General features: G+C 46.4%; 1 protein-coding gene across 1 annotated transcript; it reads right to left on the bottom strand.

The window, feature by feature from the left end:
- Positions 1 to 8,685: 8,685 nt before the first annotated feature.
- LOC126001586 (prostatic spermine-binding protein-like) lies at positions 8,686 to 9,886 on the bottom strand. Its single transcript, XM_049768867.1, has 4 exons — positions 9,830 to 9,886; positions 9,489 to 9,549; positions 9,189 to 9,294; positions 8,686 to 9,037 (listed from the first exon to the last, which is right to left on the bottom strand). Exons 1-4 carry the CDS (start codon positions 9,884 to 9,886, stop codon positions 8,686 to 8,688), a joined length of 576 nt encoding a protein of 191 aa, XP_049624824.1.
- Positions 9,887 to 21,024: the final 11,138 nt, after the last annotated feature.

Below are 21,024 nucleotides of genomic sequence, written 5' to 3'. Positions count from 1 at the left end.
AGGCTGTCCCCACTCCAAACATGGGGTGTAGAGGTGGCGCTTGCTGGTCTGCCTCACCTCAATCGATTTCTGTCCTGCAAGTGATGAAAGAGGTGCTGGCAGGTCTCTGTGGGATCCGGACCCAGACTCCTGCCTGAGCCCATCTGGGCAGGTCCAGACCATAAGCTCTAGCCTTTCAGCCTGCAGGCTAAGGTCCTCCAATTGAACCCTCTGAGAGGGTCGTCCAGGGCAGGATGTCTGTGCACAGATGGAGAGGTCCCCTTCCCTCCAGGCATGCTATTAGGGAGACATTTCGGGGTACAGTTGAGCTGGACAGGGTGGAGGGGTCTGTGCAGGGGGCCCCAACTTCCAGAGGGCCCCACCATTTATAGGCTACTGGAAAGAATCATGTTAACCCTAGTGAACACTACCGGCCATGTGCAAGGTACCCTTGGTTACCCAAGGACCCATTTAAGAGTCCAAAATGGGAGAAGAGACACCTGAAATTTAAGGCTGGGATCTGGGGCTCCCTCCCCTTCCCTCACCATGTTCCAGGGCCAGGCCTCAGTGGCCGAAACCCAAGGCTGCTTGCCATCTGCATTTACACGGACCCTGAGCTAAGAATGCATTTTTTATCATTTCTCCTTTATTTTTCCTATTTGGGGGGGGGGCTGGGCTTTTTTTTTTTTGGTGACACTCAGAGGTTACTTTCCTGGGTCTGTATTCAGAGATCACTCCTGGCAGGCTCGGGGGATCATATTAAATGCCTGGATTTGAACACCATCCATCCTGGATTGGCTGAGTGCAAGTCAAATGCTCTCTATTGCTGTGTTATCGCTCTGGCTCCAAGAAACTGATTTAGATGGGGCTAGAGCAATAGCATGCAAAGTCAATTGGGTTCAATTCTCAGCACCACATCTGGTCTCACAGAGTCCTCCAGGAGTAATTCCTGAGCACAGACACAGGAGTAACCCTGAGCATGGCTTGGTGTCGCCCAAACCACCCTTCCCCACCTCTTTCCTGACTCATTAAAAAAAAAAAAAAAAGAAAAGAAAGAAAGAAACTTATTTAGAAAGATGTGAGAGGGAAGAACATGTTCACAAGAGAACATAGACTTACCAGAGAGGAAACACTGGTGAAGAAGTCTTGGGAGCCAGGGCTTACTAGGTGCCCTGGCTTCCTCCTCCCTCAACCCAGCAGTTTTTGCACCCATGTTCTCTTGTAGGGAACTCTCAGGCTCTTCATAGGCCTGAGAAGCTCTTGATTCTCAGGGTTTTTTTTGTTTGTTTGTTTTGTGTTTTTTTTTTTTGCACAGTGGCTCAAGCTCCCCAAGTCCTGCTATGCCTTCTCTTCTGCCCCACAGCAGGATTGCCAGTCATCATCCTCACCCCAGAGTCTGCCTTAGGCTCCCTTGCACCCCAATCTAGAGTCTTGTCTGGAACTGACTTCTGAGGCAGCAGCCACTACCCTGACCAGAGCACACACAGAGCCTTTGTGCACCCACTGGGCATGTCTGGGATTTAGGATACTGACATTTGGGCTCCAAATCCTGCCAAGGCCCCAGGGCAGCAGCAAACAAAGACAATAGTCTTGAGGACCGGAGCAGGGGGAGAAGAGTGTGGTTCCTGCAGTCCCCGAAAGGATGGGCCTCAGCTTTTCAGTCTGCACTGCGCTCCCGGCCCTGCACAGTGGGACCCAGAGCCATTGTAAGGACCAAGATCTCCCCCTAAAGTCCATGAGAAGGAACTCTAGACTAAAAGCTAAACCCTACTTTCCATTCCTGGCTGATGGCAGAGAGTCAACTCAGAAATAAAATCCAAGTTGGTGCCCACCGGAAATAAGAAACTAGGGGTTGGTGAGCTTGGAAAAAGGTTCTCTTGATAACCCAAAGTTTAAATCAGAGTAACCCGACAACCAGGTCTGTATCAGAGTATCTCCCCACCACACACACACATACACACACACACACACACACACACACACACACACACACACACACACACACACACACACACACGATAGGGAATAGCATTTGATGATCATGGTTTGAATCAGAGATTCCCCCAGACAACCAGGTTTGAAATATAGTAATCCCTAGACAACCAAAGTTGAGTAAGAAAAATCAGTGATTAATTAAGACATGTATACAATGAAATAATTGCTCTGGTAATGTTCTGTTAATGCTTATAATTTCTTTTTTTTTTTTTTTTTTTTTTTTTTTTTTTTTTTTTTTTTTTTTGGTTTTTGGGCCAACACCCGGTGACGCTCAGGGGGTTACTCCTGGTATGCGCTCAGAAGTCGCTCCTGGCTTGGGGGACCATATGGGACGCCGGGGATCGAACCGCGGTCCGTCTCCTAGGCTAGCGCAGGTAAGGCAGGCACCTTACCTCGAGCGCACACCCGCCCGGCCCAATGCTTATAATTTCTATATAAACTGATTGAAGATTTGATTCAGGGTCCTTACCAAGACTCCCCTAGTGGAATGAGGCTCATATGTTGGTTAACCAAATAAACTCCCTTTTGCACCTTACATTATTGGATGTGTTCTTTGATTCTCAGTTCCAAGTGTCAACTCGAACCCTAACATATGGGGGTTCATTGAGATTGACTCCCCCTTGGCCTGGGTTCTGGCCAGCCCCAGTTTAGGGAGAATAGAATTAAAAAGCCTGCAAGTAGTCAGGGGCGGTTCAAGTACAACTGAGAGGCCCGACTTAAGTTGCCAGGGGTTTTCCGAGTAGAACTAGGAGGCCTCCCCACTCAGGGCTATCTGCCTTGAACTGACTGAGAGTCCTGACTATTGGGGGTGGTTTGAATTGACCTGAGAGGCCTGACTAAAGTGGGGTGAAATTTTCTCTGCATTGTCAGGAGCAGTCTTGTCTTGACCAGACCAAGAGACCCGACTGAGGAGGCACCAAAACTGGGTCCTGGTGTGAGCCTAGCAGATTGTGTTTGATAGCTTCCCCTGCAGAGTGCTCCAGGATGCCCCTGGCATTCTATGTACTTGTTGCATGGTGGATGGACTCGTTTGGTAAGATCCGAAGGGGAGGAAAGGAAAAGCTTTGGGTACAGCATGAGTGACATTCTAGGTATGGTTGTGTCTAATTTCTGTATTTGTCTACTACTCCTTGTCCTATTCTGTGTTGTGTTATCCCCTCCCCTAACTTCCTGCCTATCTCACCTGGAAAGGGAGATCCTCCCACTTCTGGGAGGGGTCTGTGGTTAGTAATTTAGAGTGGCCTCAGGGGAGGAGTGAGAAAGAGACTGAGCAAGAAGATGCAGCATGCAAAGAGACACGGAAGGTGGAAGCAGAGGATGCAAAGAGGCTGCTTAGCTCAGAAACATGTGAGACATGCATATGGCAGTTAGGGCCTTGTAATAAAACTTTATTAAAACTCTTAAAACTTCATCTGACTGCCTGTGGATCATTTCTTCGCTGTCATCCTTATACCTTCTGACCCCGCCAGGCCATAGGGGCTGGGCAGAGAAAGGGCCTCACCGTCATTCATTTATGCACCACTAGGACTATATAATTAATATTAATACAACATTCTGTATCTTTCTTTCTTTCCTTCTTTCTTTCTTTTGTTCTTTCTTTCTTTCTTTCTCTCTCTCTTTCTCTCTCTCCTTCCTTCCTTCCTTCCTTCCTCCCTCCTCCCTCTCATCCCTCCCTCCCTCCCTCCTTCCCTCCCTCCTTCCCTCCTTCTTCCTTCTTCCTTCCTTCCCTTCCTTCCTTCCTTCCTTCCTTCCTTCCTTCCTTCCTTCCTTCCTTCCTTCCTTCCTTCCTTCCTTCCTTCCTTCCTTCCTTCCTTCCTCTTCCTTCCTTCCTTCCTTCTTCCTTTCTTCTTTTCTTTCTTTCTTTCCTTTCTTTCTTCTTTCTTTCTTGTTGTTTTGTTTTTGGGCCACACCGTGACACTAAGAAATTTCTGGCTCTGCGCTCAGAAATTGCTCCGGGCTTGGGGGAACCATATGTGACGCAGGGGGATTGTACTACAGTCAGTCCTAGGTTAGTGCATGCAAGACAACACCTTATGCTTGTGTGTCACCTCTCTCGCCCCTCTGGATGTTTTGGAGCCTCCCACAACAGTGACCAAGGGAAGGCGACTGTTGGGGCTGCGAGGTGAGAAGTTAGTGAGAAGTTCAGAGGTGAAGTGTTCTGGGGAGAGCTCGCTCCCCTGCAATCTGCCCTCTCCTTTTCCATGGGAGTGGGGGAGTTTCCTGCCTCCAGAGCAGGCAGTGTCAGGAGAGCTGGAACCAGCGCCTTCAGAATTGGGTCTGGGCCGTGTGGGAAAGCGTGTGGCCCCAGAAAAGGAATGAGGACCTCGCTCCTTCTCCTCTCTTCTAAGCAAGTTGCTGTAATGTTTCCAAAGGAGCGCGGCCAGTGGAGCCAGACAACAAAGGAGAGAAGTTGCAAGGTGGTTTAACCCCTGACAACTTGGGGGCTCTGGGTGGTCAAAAGTAAATTATTTGACATTGGATATTGGAAAAACTTTTTAAGTTCAGGCCTGTAATAGTTTAAAATCCTCCAGAGAAAAAGAAGCAGGAACTTTGAGCAAGAACAAGCATATGAATTGATTTATTGTCCATAAGTCCAAAGAGTAAATAAAACTACTAACAAAGAAAAGAAAATTTTTCAGTCGTTTTAAATTCAAGCAATTGTGCTATAAAAAGAGCAGTTTTTAAAAACTTGGGCATTTTATATTTCTACTGTAGAAAATTTTTTTGAATTTAAAGGTATCTAAAAAATTAAAAAATATTGTGTTAAATGTTGTGGCTAGCCTTCTTTATATAATATTAATGTTTTTTGTTTGTTTGTTTGTTTTTGTTTTTGGGCCATACCCAGTGATGCTCTGGTGGTGACTCCTGGCTCTTGTGCTCAGAAATCGCTCCTGGTTTGGGGATTATATGGGATTGAAACCAGGTTCTGTCCTGGGGTTGGCTGCATGCAAGGCAAACACCCAATCACTGCACTATCGCTCCAGCCCCTAGGATAATATTAAATTTTTGAGTGTTTAATTTTATGAGATAACTAAATTTCATAACTGTTGCCTGCAGGTATTAAATTTAATGTTGGTCATAGGTCTAAAATTTGGGGAAACTGATTTATATGTCTTTAGTAAATATAATAAAGATCAATTTGTTCCTGTAAGATGTAAGAAAAACCTAGCAACTGTTTTCAAAATTGGAGGAAAAGATAAAATTTTGAGTATCTGAATAAAACACAAATTTTTCAAAATCGGAGTAAAATTAGTCTTATTCTATCTTTCTTAGACTTTGCAACTTTAATGCTTAGATTTGAAAAGCATTTATTATGTTGATTTGGGAACTATTTGCACCATTTTACTATTTCTTCATTTGCTGAAATTAAGTGATTCATTTTGTAAAGTCTAAGTAACTTAGTCATTGTATTTGAAAGAAATATATATATACTATATATATATTCATTACATATACTAATGTACCCTGTAATGAAATTAAGCACTTGAAAAGGAACATCTATAGGGTTGTTTTGTAGTGAACTATTTCAGACTTTTTGTTAGGCAAACACTACATTTTCAAATTGTATTACTTTTTTAGAAGTATTTGCCGATGAAAACTTATTTGGTGCCGGAGAAATTAGCATGGAGGCAGGGTTGGTTTGCCCTTGCGTGCAGAAGGATGTGGTTCGAATCCCCAGCATCCCATATGGGTCCCCGAGTCTGCCAGGAGTGATTTCTGAGCGTATAAGCCAGGAGTAACCCCTGAGCGCTGCCAGGGTGTGACCCTAAACCCGAAGCCACCCCCCCAAAAAAAAAAAAAGAAAAAAAAAGAAAACTTTTTTTTTTTAGTTTTTCGGCCCCACCCGTTTGATGCTCAGGGGTTACTCCTGGCTAAGTGCTCAGAAAATGCCCCTGGCTTTGGGGGGACCATATGGGACGCCGGGGGGATTGAACCGCGGTCCTTCCTTGGCTAGTGCTTTGCAAGGCAGACACCTTACCTCTAGTGCCACCTCGCCGGCCCCAAAGAAAACTTATTTATATTGTCAGGGCAAGAAGCAACTTCTTTGCTTCCCCATCAGTATAGCATGTTTAAAACTATTGCAATCGGCAAGCAGCAAGAAACTTATAGACATAGTGAGTGTATATATTTTAAAATTGCAAAATGATAAGCCTAATACATGTAGAAAAAAGATAATTATTTCGAAAATGTTCTAAGTTATTGATAAAAGAAAACACAGTAACGAAAAGTATGTGATAAGGGATATACTTTTTTTAAGGATATACATTTTTTCTTTTATTTAACATGGAACAACCTATACGTACAGTAAGGAGACCATATCTTCTGAATTTATTTGATTTTGGTTTAATTATTTAAGTTTTTCTTTTCAAATATGAATTAAATGAATCGAAAGGGAATATTTATTAGTTTTGGGTAATTTAAAATGGGCTGAACTTTGGGGCCGGAGAGATAGTATGGAGGTAAGGCCGTTTGCCTTTCATGCAAAAGGACGGTGGTTTCGAATCCCCAGCATCCATATGGTCCCCTGTGCCTGCCAGGGGCGATTTCTGAGCATAGAGCCAGGAGGAACCCCTGAGTAGTGCCAGGTGTGACCCAAAAATAATAAAATAAAATAAAATGGGCTGAACTCACCTTTAAAGGAAACAATTAGAATTCCTGGTTAATTTATAAGTTATTAACTTAAGGTCTTTAAAAGTAGGGACATTTGTTTGTTTTTTGAGTTAATTTTGGTTGCCTTTAATAGTTATAAACTGGATTGTTTTTGAAATGTCTCTAGATGGGGCCGGAGAGATAGCACAGTGGTGTTTGCCTTGCAAGCAGCTGACATAGAACCTAAGATGGTTGGTTTGAATCCTGGCGTCCCATATGGTCCCCCATGCCTGCTAGGAGTTATTTCTGAGTAGATAGTCATTTAGTAAAGAAAAAAAGAAAAGAAAAGTCTCTAAATTATGGGGCCGGGCGGTGGCGCTAAAGGTAAGGTGCCTGCCTTGCCTGCGCTAACTTTGGACGGACCACGGTTCGATCCCCGGTGTCCCATATGGTCCCCCAAGCCAGGAGCAACTTCTGAGCACATAGCCAGGAGTAACCCCTGAGCGTTACTGGGTGTGGCCCAAAAACCAAAAAAAAAAAAAAAAAAAAAGAAAAGTCTCTAAATTATAAATGATTTAATGTTTTGCATAAATGATTGTATGAAACTCTCAACTCATGTTATAGTGTTCTTATGCTTATTGGGTAGGAATGGGGTAAGGATAAGGTGTTATGAGCTCCTAAAGATAAACATTTTGAAAAGAATAATCAAGAGTTTAAGAAAGATATTGAAGGTCAGTTTAAAGGTTTTGTTTTTGTTTTTGTTTTGTTTTTTTTTTGGTTTTTGGGTCACACCCAAATCCCGGTGTCCCATATGGTCCCCCGTGCCTGCCAGGAGCTATTTCTGAGCAGACAGCCAGGAGTAACCCCTGAGCACCGCTGGGTGTGGCCCAAAAACAAAAACAAACAAACAAACAAAAAGACATGTATACAATAAAATAATTGTTCTGTTAGTGTTCTGTTAGTGCTTATAATTTCTATATAAACTGCTTGAAGATTGGACTCGGGGTCCTTGCCAAGACTCCCCTAGGGATGAGGCTCGCACCTTGGTTAGCAAAATAAACTCCTTTTTGCACCTTGCATTATTAGAGGTGGTCTTTGACTCTCAGCTTTGGGTGACAATTCGAGCCCTAACATCATAAGGAAGGGATGCTCGTCACAAGAGCTCGAGATGAGCCTGACTCAGTCCCAGGAAAAACTGTCCCTTGCTCAGGCAGTGTCCCCTCGTGGCTCTGGTGGGCTGAGCGACTGCTGGGTCAGAACAGGGCAGAGTGACACCTAAGGTGACATCCAGAAATCCAGATAATGGCCAATTCTGTGTAGTGTGGGGTCAAAATCATCCCTGGGTGTCCTGGGTACAGGGCACATGCTACATGCCTGATCGGCAGCCCTACTCTGGCCCTGTAGAGGGGTTGCAGGGGTGCACGGATTTCTTTCCGATGGGGCAAATATGATTATAGCTCCTCAAATTGTGTAGGGTTCCCCTGTTTATTATAGAAAAAGGAGAATATTTGTTTTTTGGAGGGGGATGTCAAACCAGTCAGTGCTCAAGGCTTACTCCTGGCTCTGAGCTTAGGGATCTCTCCTGACAGGGCTTAGGGGACTATATGGGGAGCTGGTAATCAAACCTGGGTCAGCTGTATGCAAGGCAAGTATCCAGTCTGTCCCTCTCACCCACCCACCTTCCACCCCTGTTGTACTGTATCTCTGACCACTGAAAAGAATATTTAAACATGATCTTCAGAAAAGAGCTGGCTAGTCGGTAAATGAGTAAATGTGTCACAGAGTATGGATTATAAGGGGCTTCCCTGGGCTCGATTGGGCCCATATGGGCATGGCCTGGCATGTTGACTCCCCTCCTGCCTGCCCTCCTGATAGGCCCGCCCAGCTCCACCACAGCCTCTCCTCTGGCTGAAAGGCCAAGAACACTTGTAGAGACGCCGCCATGCAAGACTTGTTTATTGGTGCCTGGGAAAGGACTCCTGGCCTATTCTTGTGGATTCTTCTGGGGGGAAGGCCCACACCAGCAGTGCTCAGGGATCACTCCTGGTGAGACCATAAGGGGTGTCAGGATCGAACCCGTGTCTGCTGTGTGCAAGCAAGGCCAGCAACCTCCCAATTTTCCTATGGAAAATTGGTGTCTGTGCCGTTGTAGTCAATAGCCTCGGTTGGCAGCACCACAGGGTCATCCCATTTGAAGCCAATGCCACAGATACCCAGGACCTCCGTCTTGCCAACGATGCCTGTGAGCACCTTCCCATGGCTGTCCGGGTATGCCATGAAGCCAATTCCAGACTCAGTTCCGAAAGAGAATTTGCGGCCATGGTCGGTGTAGAAAGTCAGGGAGCGAATGTACACTCTCCTGGAGCCAGAGACAGCCACGATGTGCTCATTGGACCTCAGATCAGCCTCCTCGTACGAGCCTCCATTCATACCATACCAGGAACCCCAGACGTCTCCGAACTTCAGCCTAATGCTGCAAGAGAGGGGCATTCAAGGGATGCTGCCATGGGGCTCTGGAACCCCACATGGCACCGGTAACGAGTGAAGTCTGGGCCCTGCTCATTATCAAGTCATTTGCCCTGCTCAGGGCTGTAGAGAGAGGAAGCAAGGTAGGGTTGCCTCACCCCTTCATGATGCCAAAAGTGCCGAAAGACACCTGGATGTTGCTAATGTCAGAATCGTTGTTCACCGAGCTGTTGAAATTCTGCCCTATGCAAGCCCCGTATATATCTGGAGTGGGAGAGAAACCAGGTGGATATGAGGTCATCCCCACAGGAAACACATTGCCCAGGCAGGGGTGCAGCACTGAAGTCAGGCTCCCTGGAGGGAGACCCTGATCCCAGTTACTGAAGGTGAGGGGATGGCCCACGCTCATGAGGGGTTGGGGTGGAAGGGTCCAACCTCAGGGTGGGGAACCAACTCACGCTCAGCCCAGCAGGCCCCACTGCAGAGCAGCAGACTCAGCCACAGCAACATGGTTGGTTCCTGAGAGGGGGTGACAGGTTTGAGAGTGTGACAGGTTAGAGGGATAGGATGGATGGTCTGATTGGGTGGCAGACCTGAAGAGGTGATAGACTTGAGGGATTGACAAGTCTCAGGGATGACAGGCCATAGGAATGGAGTACTAAGTCTGACTGGGAGGCAGACCTGAGTGGGTGACATACCTGAGTAACAGGTCTCAGGGGTGATAGGCCTGAGGGGATGACAGGTCTGAGGGGGCAACATATCTGAGGGCAACCCTCAATTCTGTCTTGTAGAGCCTTACCTGGGAGGACTGGGATGGGAAGTTGCGGTTCTGGCCGTAGGTATGTTTGCTGGACATCACGGGCCATTTATATCCATGGGCTTTCCTTTCAGCAGGAAGCAATGAGGGTCACATGTCTACAGAAGGAATGTGGGGCCCCTGAGATCTTCAGATACTTTTGGGGGGAGGCGCCACACATGAAGTCCTTGCCAAACTGCTACACAAATAACAAGAAGGCAAGCTGTTCCCATTCCAAACATGGGGTGCAGAGGTGGAACTCACCTCGGTGGGCTCTGTTCTTCCTGTGGTGAAAGAGGTGCTGGCTGGTCTCTGTGGTTCCAGACCCAGACTTCTGCCTGTGGCCATCAGGACAGGTCCAGAATTTGAGCTCCAGCCCTTCCAGCTTGCAGGCCGAGGTCCAATTGAGCCTCCGAGAGGGTCATTTAGAGCAACATGTCTGTGCACAGATGGAGAATTCCCCTTCCTCCAGACATGCTATTAGGAAGTCATTCCAGGGTGCAGCCTAGCTTGACTCTGGGACAGGGTTTAAGGGGCTGTGCAGGGTCCCCAACTTCCAGAGAGGCCCACCATATGTAGACAACTGGAAAGAATCATGTTAACCTCTAGTGCACACTACTGGCCATATGCTAGGTGGGCATGCAGATACTCAAGGAACCATTTGGGAGCTCAAGTGGGAGGAAGAGGCACCTGGAAGTAAAGGGTGAGACCTGGGACTCCTTTCTTTCCCTCACCTTGATACAGGAGAGGCCTCAGCACTCAAAGCGCAAGGCTGCTGGCCAGCAGCATTTACACTGCCCTGGCTGGGGCGACGATATGGGATGCCGGGGGATCAGACCACAGTTCGTCCTAGGCTAGCGCTTGCAAGGCAGACGCTCTACCACTTGCACCACCGCTTTGGCCCCTACATGCTGTAGTTTGAGGAGGAAATACTAAATCCAGCTAAAGATGAGTAAACAGATGGCCAAATGACTCACATACGCTGGATCTAGAGATGCCTGATCACCTCTCACTGAGCTGAGAGCCCGCCATAATTGTTTGTCAACATTAGAAACACCTAGACCCTTGTAGAAGGAAGAAGGACTTCTCCCTGTGGCTAAGACAGAGAGGGGAATGTAAAGACCAAGATTCTCCCCCTAAGTCCATGGGAAGGACTCTAGATTAAGACAAACCCAAACCCAAACTCTAGTAAAGTGTACTTTTCAAATCCTGGCTGAACACAGAGAAAGAGTTAACTCAGAAATAAAACCAAAGTCGGTGCCCTCCAGGAATAAGGAACTAGGGGGTGTTAATAGAGCTTGGAAAAAGTCTTCCTTGACAACCAAATGTTTGAATCAGAGTAACCCCCGACAACCAGGTTCTGTATCAGATTATCCCCAAGCAAACAGCAATATCCATGGATGACCAAGGTTTGCATCAGAGACTCCCTTCCCCACGAAGACTAGAGTTTGAATTTTAGTATCCCTAGACAACCAAAGTTGAGCCAGAAATATCAGTGATGTATTTAGACATCTATAAAATGAAATGATTATACTGTTAATGTTCTGTGAATGCTTGTAATTTCCATATAAACCACTTGAAGATTGGACTCGGGGTCCTTGCCCAGACTGCCCTAGAGGGCTGAGGCTCAGATCTTGGTTAGCCAAATGAACTCCGTTTTGCACATTGCATGATTGGTGGTGGCCTTTGACTCTCAGTGCTGGTGTGAACTCAAAACCTAACACCATCAGGAGTGATGCTTGCTAAGTCACAAGAGCTCCAGAGGAGCCTGACTCAATGCCAGGCCAAGCTACCCCTCGCTAGGCGGTGGCCCCTGGTGGTCTGGAGAGCTGTGCTACTGCTGAGCCAGCACCAGGCAGAGCAGCCTAGGGTGACACCAAGCAGTCCAGGTAATGGCCCATTCTGTGTAGTGTGGGGTCAAAGCCACCCCTGGGTGTCCTGGGTACAGGGACATGCTACATGCCTGATGCTACATGCCCCATTCTAGCCCTGAAGAGCGGGTGCGGTGGGTGCAGGGATTCCTTTCTGATGGAGCTAATACAATTCTCAAATGGTGAAGGAATGTCCCTGTTTATAATAGGGAAAAGAGAATGCTTGTTTGGACATCACACCTGCCAGGACTCAGGACTTACTCCTAGTTCTGAGTTATGGCATCTCTCCTGGTACAGTTCGGTGACTATATTGGGAGCTGGAAATCAAACCTGGGTCAACTGCATACAAGGCATACAAGTTGTCCCCTGCCCTCGCCCCCAGGCTGAATGTACTGTCTCATTTGGCCCCAGAAAAAAATATTACACGACCTTCCAGAGAAGAGCTGGTTAGTGGTCACAGGGCATGGATTGTAAGGGGCTTCCCTGGGCTCCCTTGGCCCATATATCATGGCCTGGCATGTTGACTCCCCTCCTGCCTGCCCTCCTGATGTTCCCACCCAGCCTGTCCTCTGGCTGAAAGGCCAAAGACACCAAGGATACACGTGGAGACACTGCCATGCAGTAATTGTTTATTGGTGTCTGGTAGGGCGTTCCTTGCCTGTTCTTGTGGGTTCTTTTGGAGGGAGGGCCCACACCAGTAGTGCTCAGGGATCACTTTTGGTTGCCACGGCATGCATAAACTTAAGGAGAACTTAGGATGCACACCAGATGTAGCCCTAGATTTCCCTGGTGTGAAGAGCTGAAATAGCCCCCACGGGATTCCTCAAAAGGCCTGCTGTGGATGCCTTTTCCCCTGCGTGGATAGTTGAGGAATTTCTCAAAGAGATAATTCCATGCTTTGCTTGGTATTACATTTTCTGTCATTATTTGGCTATCTCTCCTTTGTAAATTTTCAGGCAAATATATGGCCTCAAACAAATTATTTTCTGAAATCCGAGCACCTAAGATTACTAAGAGAATCTTTCTTCTGGATGATATTTAGCAATAAAAAAAATGTCCTTGCAGCTTCAGTATCTGGTAAACAAAGCCATAGTCTGCATGGAGATCCTAGACTATTGACTATTGACCTTTCTCAGAAAGTGGGAATTCACCTTAGGGGATTTGGCCCTTCCTTGAGGTCTAACAATAGAGTTCATCTTGGTGGGGACCACGTTCCTAGATTTTTTGCTACTTGTTAGTTTCCCTTGAGGTTGGTTGTTGAAAGCTGCCCTGAGTGTGACGTTTTCCTTTGCAACTCAGAATTATTACAGCTCACTCCCATATGCTAAAATATTATTAAACTTTGCACCTGTGACTGGCATACCCCTATAAAACCCCATTTGGAGAAATTTAATTTATAGCACTCCTGCCAGATGTGTTGAGCCCACATACTCTGTGTTTGGTTTTATTATTTCATATTTCATATTCGTCCTCTCATGTTACCTGCTTCCCTCTTGTGAAGGATTTCTGAGACACAGGAAGCCTACAGCGCCTGGTAGAGCTCAGAGTTCCATCAAGGGTGACAGAATATAACCCAGGTCTGCTGTGTGCAAGGCCATCACCCTTCCAATTGTCCTGTGGAAACTATGCTATGTTAGTCAGGAATTGGTGTTTGTGTCATTGTAGGTTGTTGGTTGTATTAGTTGTTGGTTGTTGGCAGTCTCCTCCTGATTCTCTGTGTTGTTTTCAATAGCCCATAGACTCACTTGGTGGCACCACAGGGTAATCCCATTTGAAGCCAATGCCACACATACCCAACTTCTGCGTCTTGCCAATGATGCCCTGATGACCTTCCCATTGCTGTCCCCGTAGGTCATAAAGGGAATGCCAGACTTGGTCCGAAGTGGAAATTGTGGTTGGGGTCAGTGTAGAGGATCAAAGAGTAAGTGAATGCATTCCTGGAGCCAGTCACCTTCACGATGTGTTCTTTGTACCACAGAATTACCTCCTGCAGAGCTGGTTAGTGGGTGAATGAGTGAATGTGAATGTGTCACAGGGCATGGTTTGTAAGGAGCTTCCCTGGGTCCCTTGAGCCCATATAGCCTGGCCTGACATGTTGATTCCCCTCCTTCCTGCCCTCCTAATGTTCCCACCCAGCTCCACCACAGCCTCTCCTCTGGCTGGAAGACCAAGGACACACTTGGAGACACTGCCATGCAAGACTTGTTTATTGGTGTCTGGGAGGGAGCTCCTGGCCTGTTCTTGTGGGATCATTTGTCGGGAGGGCCCACACCAGTAGTGCTCAGGATTACTACTTATGGTGCTCAGGGTTCCATAAAGGGTGCTGGGATGAAACCCAGGTCTGCTGTGTGCAAGGCCAGCACCCTTCCAATTGTCCTGTGTTTGTGTCATTGTAGATTATTGGTTGTATTAGTTGTTGGTTGTTGGTAGTCTCTTCCTGATTCCATGTTTTGTTGTTAATAGCCCATAGACTCACTTGGCGGGACCACAGGGTAATTCCACTTGAAGCCAATGCCACAGATGCCCTGTTTCTGTGTCTTACCGATGATTCCTCTGAGCACTTTCCAATAGCTGTCCCATTGGCCCTGAAGCGAATACCAGACTTGGTCCTGAGGTGTAATTTGTGGATTTGATCGATGTAGAAGGTCAGGTGAGTGATTTAATGCATTCCTGGAGCCAGTCATGGTCACGGTCACAGTCAACATGTGCTCTTTGTACCAAAAAATGACCTCCTGGTATGAGCCTGCATCCACATCATACCAGGGCCCCCAGACATCTCCGAACTTCAGCCCTATTCTGCAACAGAGAGGCATTCGAGGGATGCCGTGGGGATCTGAAAATTCTCATGGCACCTGTAACTGGTGAAGTCTGGGCCCTGCTCATTATCAAGTCAGTTGCCCTGTTGCCAGGTGGCCATAAGACACTGCTCAGGGCTGCAGAGAGAGGAAGAAAGGTAGGGGTGCCTCGCCCCTCTATGATGCCGTTAGTGCCGAAAGAAACATGGATATGACTAATGTCAGAATCGTTGTTCACTGAGCTTCTGAAGTTCTGGCCGTTGCAATTCCCATATATCTCTGGAGTGGGAGAGGAACCAGGAGGATGTGGGATCACCCCCACAGGAAACACTGCCCAGGCAGGGGTTCAGCTCTAATACCAGGCTTCCGGGATGGGGACCCTGATCCCAGTTTCTGAAGGTGAGAGGAAGACCAAATCTCATGTGGGGGTGTGGTGGGGTGGCCCAGCCTCAAGGTGGGGTGGGGGGACAGACTCACGCTCAGCCCAGCAGGCCTCCCTGCAGAGCAGCAGACTCAGCCACAGCAACAGGATTGGTTCCTGAGAAAGAGGTGGGTGACAGGCCTGAGAGTGTGACAGGCTAGAGGGCTAGGACGGATGGTCTGTCTGGTGACAGACCTGAAGGGGTGACAGACCAGAGGGGTTGACAGATCTCAAGTGGTGACAGCTCTGAGGGGATGTCAGACCAGAGGGATGGGTATAGGTCTGACTGGGTGGCAGACCAGATGGAGTCACAGACCTGAGTGGGTGATAGGTCTCAGGAGTGACAGGCCTGAGGGGATGACAGGTCTGAGGGGGTGACAGGCCTGAGGGCAGCCCTCATTTCTGTCTTGTAGAGTCCTACCTCGGAGGACTAAGATGGCAAGTTGTGGTTCTAGCCGTGGGTCTCCGGACTGGGTAGTCACGGGCCCTTTATACCCATGGACTCCCCTCCAGCAGGAAGCAATGAGGGTCACAGGTCGACAGGAAGGATGGGGGGTTCGGGAGATCTCCAGAAACTTTTGGGAGTGGCGCCGTACATGCATTCCTTGCCACGCAGCTACACAAATAACACTCCAAACATAGGGTGCAAAGGTGGCGCTCACCTTGGTGAGCTCTGTTTTCCCTGTGGTGAAAGAGGTGCTGGCTGGTCTCTGTGCTTCTAGACCCGGCCTCCTGCCTGAGTCCAGCTGGGCAGGTCCAGACCATGAGCTCCAGCCTTCCAGACTGCAGGCTGAGGTCTAGCTGAACCCCTGAGAGGGTCATTCAGACCAGCCTGTCTGTGCACAGATGGAGAATTCCCCTTCCTCCAGCCATGCTATTTGGAAGTCATTCGAGGTTGCAGCTCAGCGGGACTCTGGGACAACTTTAGGGGGCAGTGCAGGGACCCCAACTTCCAGAGTACCCCACCATCTGTAGGCAATTGGAAAGAATCATGTTAACCTCTAGTGCACACTACAGGCCATGTGCAAGGTGGGCATGCAGATAATGAAGGATCCATTTGGGAGCCCAAGTGGGAGGAAGAGGCACCTGGAAGTAAAGGTTGAAACCTGGGGACTCCTCCCCTTCCCTCACCTTGGTACAGAAAATGCTTCAGTGGCCCAAGAACAAAGCTGCTTGCCATCAGCGTTTATAATGCTCCTGAGCTAAGAATGCATTTTTATTATCATTTTTCCTTCCTTCCTTCCTTCCTTCCTTCCTTCCTTCCTTCCTTTCTTCTTCCTTCCTTCTTTCTTCCTTTTTCTCTCTCTCTCTTTCTTTCTTTCTTTTTCTTTCTTTATTATCTTTCTTTCTTACTCTTTCTCCTTTCTTTTTCTTTCGTTCTTTCTTTTTCTTTCTTTCTTTCTTTCTTTCTTTCTTTCTTCTTTCTTTCTTTCTTTCTTTCTTTCTTTCTTTCTTTCTTTCTTTCTTTCTTTCTTTCTTTCTTTTTTCTTTCTTTCTTTTCTTTCTTTCTTTCTTTCTTTCTTTCTTTCTTCTCTCTTTTCTTTCTTTCTTTCTTTCTTCTTTCTTTCTTTCTTTCTTTCTTTCTTTTTCTTCTTTCTTTCTTTCTTTCTTTCTTCTTTCTCTCTCTCTCTCTCTCTCTTCTTTCTTTATTTCTTTCTTTCTTTCTTTTTTCTTTTTTTTTTGTATTTGGGTTTTTTCAGGGCCATACTCAATGTTGCTCAGGGATTACTTAGCTCTGCATTCAGAAATCATTCTTGGTATGCTAGGGGAAACATACTGGATGCCGGGATTCGAACAATCATTTGTCCTAGATCAGCTGCATGGAAGTCAAACGCTCTAATGCTGTGTTATTGCTCTGCTCCCTAAACTCATTTAGAAAAGGCTAGAGCAGTAGCACACAAACTTCAATTCCCAGCACCACTAAGTGCTCACAGATCCATCCAGGAGTAATTCCAGAGCACAGAGATAGGAGTAACCCTGAGCATGGCTATATGTCGCTCAAATCACCCACTCCCCATCTCTGTCTGATCATAAAAAAAAAAGAAAGGAAGGAAGGAAGGAAAGAAGGAAGGAAGGAAGGAAGGAAAAGGAAAGAAAATGAAAGAGATAAAGAAAGAAAAAAGAAAGAAGAAAGAAAGAAGAAGAAAGAAAGAAAGAAAGAAAGAAAGAAAAGAAAGAAAGAAAGAAAGAAAGAGAGGAAAGAAAGAGAGAAAGAAAAAGAAGAAAGAAAGAAAGAAAGAAAAAGAGAGAAAGAAAGAAAGAGAAAGAAAGAAAGAAAGAAAGAAAGAGAAAGAAAGAAAGAAGAGAAAGAGAAAAGAAAGAAAGAAAGAAAGAAAAGAAAGAAAAAAGAAAGAAAGAAAAAGAAAGAAAAAGAAAGAAGAAAGAATGAATGAAAGAAAAAAGAAAGAAAGAAAGAAAGAGAAAAAGAAAGAAAGAAAGAAAAGAAAAAGAAAGAAAGAAAGAGAAAAAGAAAGAAACAAAAAAATACAAAGAAATAAAGAAAGAAAGAAGGAAAAAGAAAGAAAGAAAAAACAAAGAAAGAAAGAAGGAAAAAGAAAAGAAAGAAGAAAGAAAGAGAAAAGAAAAAAGAAAGAAAGAAAAGAAAGAAAGAAAGAAAAAAGAAAGAGATGCGAGAGGAAAGAGCCAGAAAACTTGTTCACAAGAAACACAGATTTCACCAGAGAGGAAACGCTGGCCAAGAAGCTTGGGGAGCCAGGGCTTATTGGGTGCCCTGGCTGCCTCCTCTCTCAACCCAGCAGTTTGTGCACCCATGTTCTCTCTTAGGGAACTCTCAGGATCTCTAAGGACCCCATCTGTTCAACACTCGCAGAGGTTTTCTGCACAGTGACTCGTGCCACATGCTGCAGGGTTTTTCTTTTGTATTGTTTTGTTTTGGTTTTGGTTTTGGGGCCTATCTTTGTGACTCCTGGCTATGCACTCAGATATTGCTCCTGGCTTGGAGGACCATAGGGGATGCCAGGGATCGGACCGTGGTCCATCCTAGACTAGTGCTTTCAAGGCAGATGCTCTACCGCTAGCACCACCACTTTGGCCCCTACATGGTGCAGTTATGTTGTGGAAATACTAAGCCCAGCTAAAAAGGAGTAGACAGATGGCCAAATGACACACATATCCTGGATCTAGAAATGCCTGATCAGATCTCACTGAGCTGACAGACAGCCATAATTGTTTGTCAAAATTAGGGGCCGGGAAGGTGGCGCTAGAGATAAGGTGTCTGCCTTGCAAGCGTTAGCGTAGGATGGACCACGGTTCGATCCCCGGTGTCCCATATGGTCCCCCCAAGCCAGGAGCGATTTCTGAGCGCATAGCCAGAAGTAACCCCTGAGCGTCAAACGGTGTGGCCCAAAAACCAAAAAAAAAAAAAAAAAAAAATTAGAAAAACCCTAGAACCTTGTGCAAGGAAGAATGATTTCTCCCTATTGTTAAGACAACTGGGGGAATGTAAGGACCATGATTCCCCCCTAAGTCTATGAGAAGGAATTCTAAACTAAGACAAACCCAAACCCAAACCCTAGTAAAGTGTACTTTCTACTCCTAGTTTAAGGCAGAGAAAGAGTTAACTCAGAAATAAAACCAAGGTTGGTGCCCTCTAGGAATAAGGAACTAGGGGGAGTTAAGAGAGTTTGAAAAGGGGCCAGAGTAAAAAAGAAGAAAAAGAAAAAAAGAAAAGGGGCTGGAGAGATAGCACAGCGGCATTTGCCTTGCAAGTAGCCAATCCAGGACCAAAGGTGGTTGGTTCGAATCCCGGTGTCCCATATGGTCCCCTGTGCCTGCCAGGAGCTATTTCTGAGCAGACAGCCAGGAGTAACCCCTGAGCACCTCTGGGTGTGGCCCAAAAACCAAAAAAAAAAAAAGAGAGAGAGAGAGAGAGTTTGAAAAAAGTTTCCCTTGACAACCAAAAGTTTGAATCTGAATAACCCCCTACAACCAGGTTCTATATCAGATTATCCCCCAACCAACAGCAATATCCATTGATGACCAAGGTTTGCATCAGAGATTCACTTCCCCCGAAAACCAGAGTTTGAATTATAGTATCCCTAGACAACCAAAGTGGAGCCTGAAAAATCAGTGATTAATTTAGACATCTATACAATGAAATGATTATACTGTTAATGTTCTGTGAATGCTTCTAATTTCCTTATAAACTGCTTGAACATTAGACTCGGGGTCCTTGCCAAGACTGCCCTAGTGGGCTGAGCCTCGAACCTTGGTTAGCCAAATAAACTCGGTTTTGCACCTTGCATGATTGGAGGTGGTCTTGGACTCTCTCACGGTGTGTGAACTCAAAACCCTACACCATCAGGAGTGATGCTCGCTAGGTCACAAGAGCTCTAGATGAGCCTGACTCGGTGCCAGTTCAAGCTGCCCCTGGCTCAGGTGGTGGCTCCTGGTGGTCTGGAGGGTTATGCCACTGCTGGGCCAGCACCACGCAGAGCAGCACCAAGGGTGACACCAAGCAGTCCAGGTAATGGCCCATTACCACCCCTGGGTGTCCTGGGTACAGGGCACATGCTACATGCCTGATGCTACATGCCTCACTCACTAGCCCTTGAATTGCACCCAGTGGGTGCAGGGATTTCTTTCCAAAGGAAATATAATTGTAGCTACTCAAATGGTGTAGGGTTCCTGCTTATAATAGGGAAAAGAGAATTTTTGTTTGCACATCACATCTGCCAGTACTCAGGACTTACTCCAGGCTCTGAGTTTAGGCATCTCTCCTGGTACAGCTCCGTGACTGTATTGAAAGCTGGAAATCAAACCTTGGGTCAGCTGCATGCAAGGCAAGTGTCTTGTCTTTCCCCCATCCCTCTCTCAGGCTGAATGTACTGTCTCATTGGCCGGAGAAAACAGTATTTAAACACGACCTTTCAGAGAAGAGCTGGTTAGTGGGTGAATGAGAGAGTGTGTCACAGGGCATTGGGTCGTAAAGGGCTTCCCTGGGCTCCCTTGGGCCCAGGTAGCATGGCCTGGCATGTTGACTCTCCTCCTGCCTACCCTCCTAATGTACCCACCCAGCTCCACCACAGCCTCCCCTCTGGATGTAAGGCCAAGGATACATGAGCCATATTCTGTTTGCAAGACGCCAGCACCTGCAAACAGATCCTTCGTGGAGTTCGGGAAAAATTCCACGGGGAGAAGGTGGACACGTGGAATGGCGAATAACGGAAATATATTGTAGAAATGAAATGAAACCACGCAGATTGCATGGGGACTTCATTCAAGGAACGAAGACAAATTTATTTTTTAAGCTGGCAGCTTTTAAAGGTTAGAGACTTGGAAGGCAGATGCAAATTCTAGGCATCAAAGAAACTGGGAGAAGAATGGAAAGACCCTGGCTAGATTAGCATATTAAAGAGCTGAATACTGACGGTGAAAAAGACAGCTTGTTTTGGGTTCGCTTTGCTTTGGGTAAAACAGAAGGAAAAAGTAATTATCGGGTGAAATGTGAGGAATGTATCAGAGTTTCGGGGTGAAAAGTGAAATTACTTTATTATGAGCTAAGTAATGGAAAAAATCTGAATTTAGGCGCCAAGGTAGGAAAAATTACAGGGAGCTGTTGAATGGGAGATTTTTTGGCGGGATTAGCACTGTCCTTTGTTGTAGGAAGAAATAACTAAGGCCTGATTTCTAATAAAGGTTTAAAATAAAGAGAGAAATAGTTACAGCCCTTATGAAATTATGTCCAAATAATCCACGCAAAGGGTCAAGTGATTTTGACTGCTCTAAGCGGGCCTTTTTGGCAGATAATTTCTTTTTTCAGGAGAGCACTACACTTTGGTGTGTGCTTCTCCAGAGTGGGGTGTAGCAGCCAAGGATACATGGGGAGCCGCTGCCATGCAGTAATTGTTTATTGGTGTCTGGAGGGGGCTCCTGGCCTGTTCTGGTGGGTTCTTTTGGGGGAAGGGCCACAGTAGTAGTGCTCAGGGATCGCTCCTGGTGGTGCTCAGGTTTCTATCAAGGGTGCCAGGATGAAACCCAGGTCTGCTGTGTGCAAGGCCAGCACCCTCCCTAAAGAAACTATGCTATGCTAGGCAGAAATTGGTGTTTGTGTCATTGTAGGTTGTTGGCTGTATTAGTTGTTGAAATGTG

This window comes from Suncus etruscus, chromosome 2 (assembly GCF_024139225.1).
Source record: "Suncus etruscus isolate mSunEtr1 chromosome 2, mSunEtr1.pri.cur, whole genome shotgun sequence".
Classification (NCBI taxonomy): Eukaryota; Metazoa; Chordata; class Mammalia; order Eulipotyphla; family Soricidae; genus Suncus; species Suncus etruscus.
This window is presented reverse-complemented; position numbering and strand designations above follow the sequence as displayed.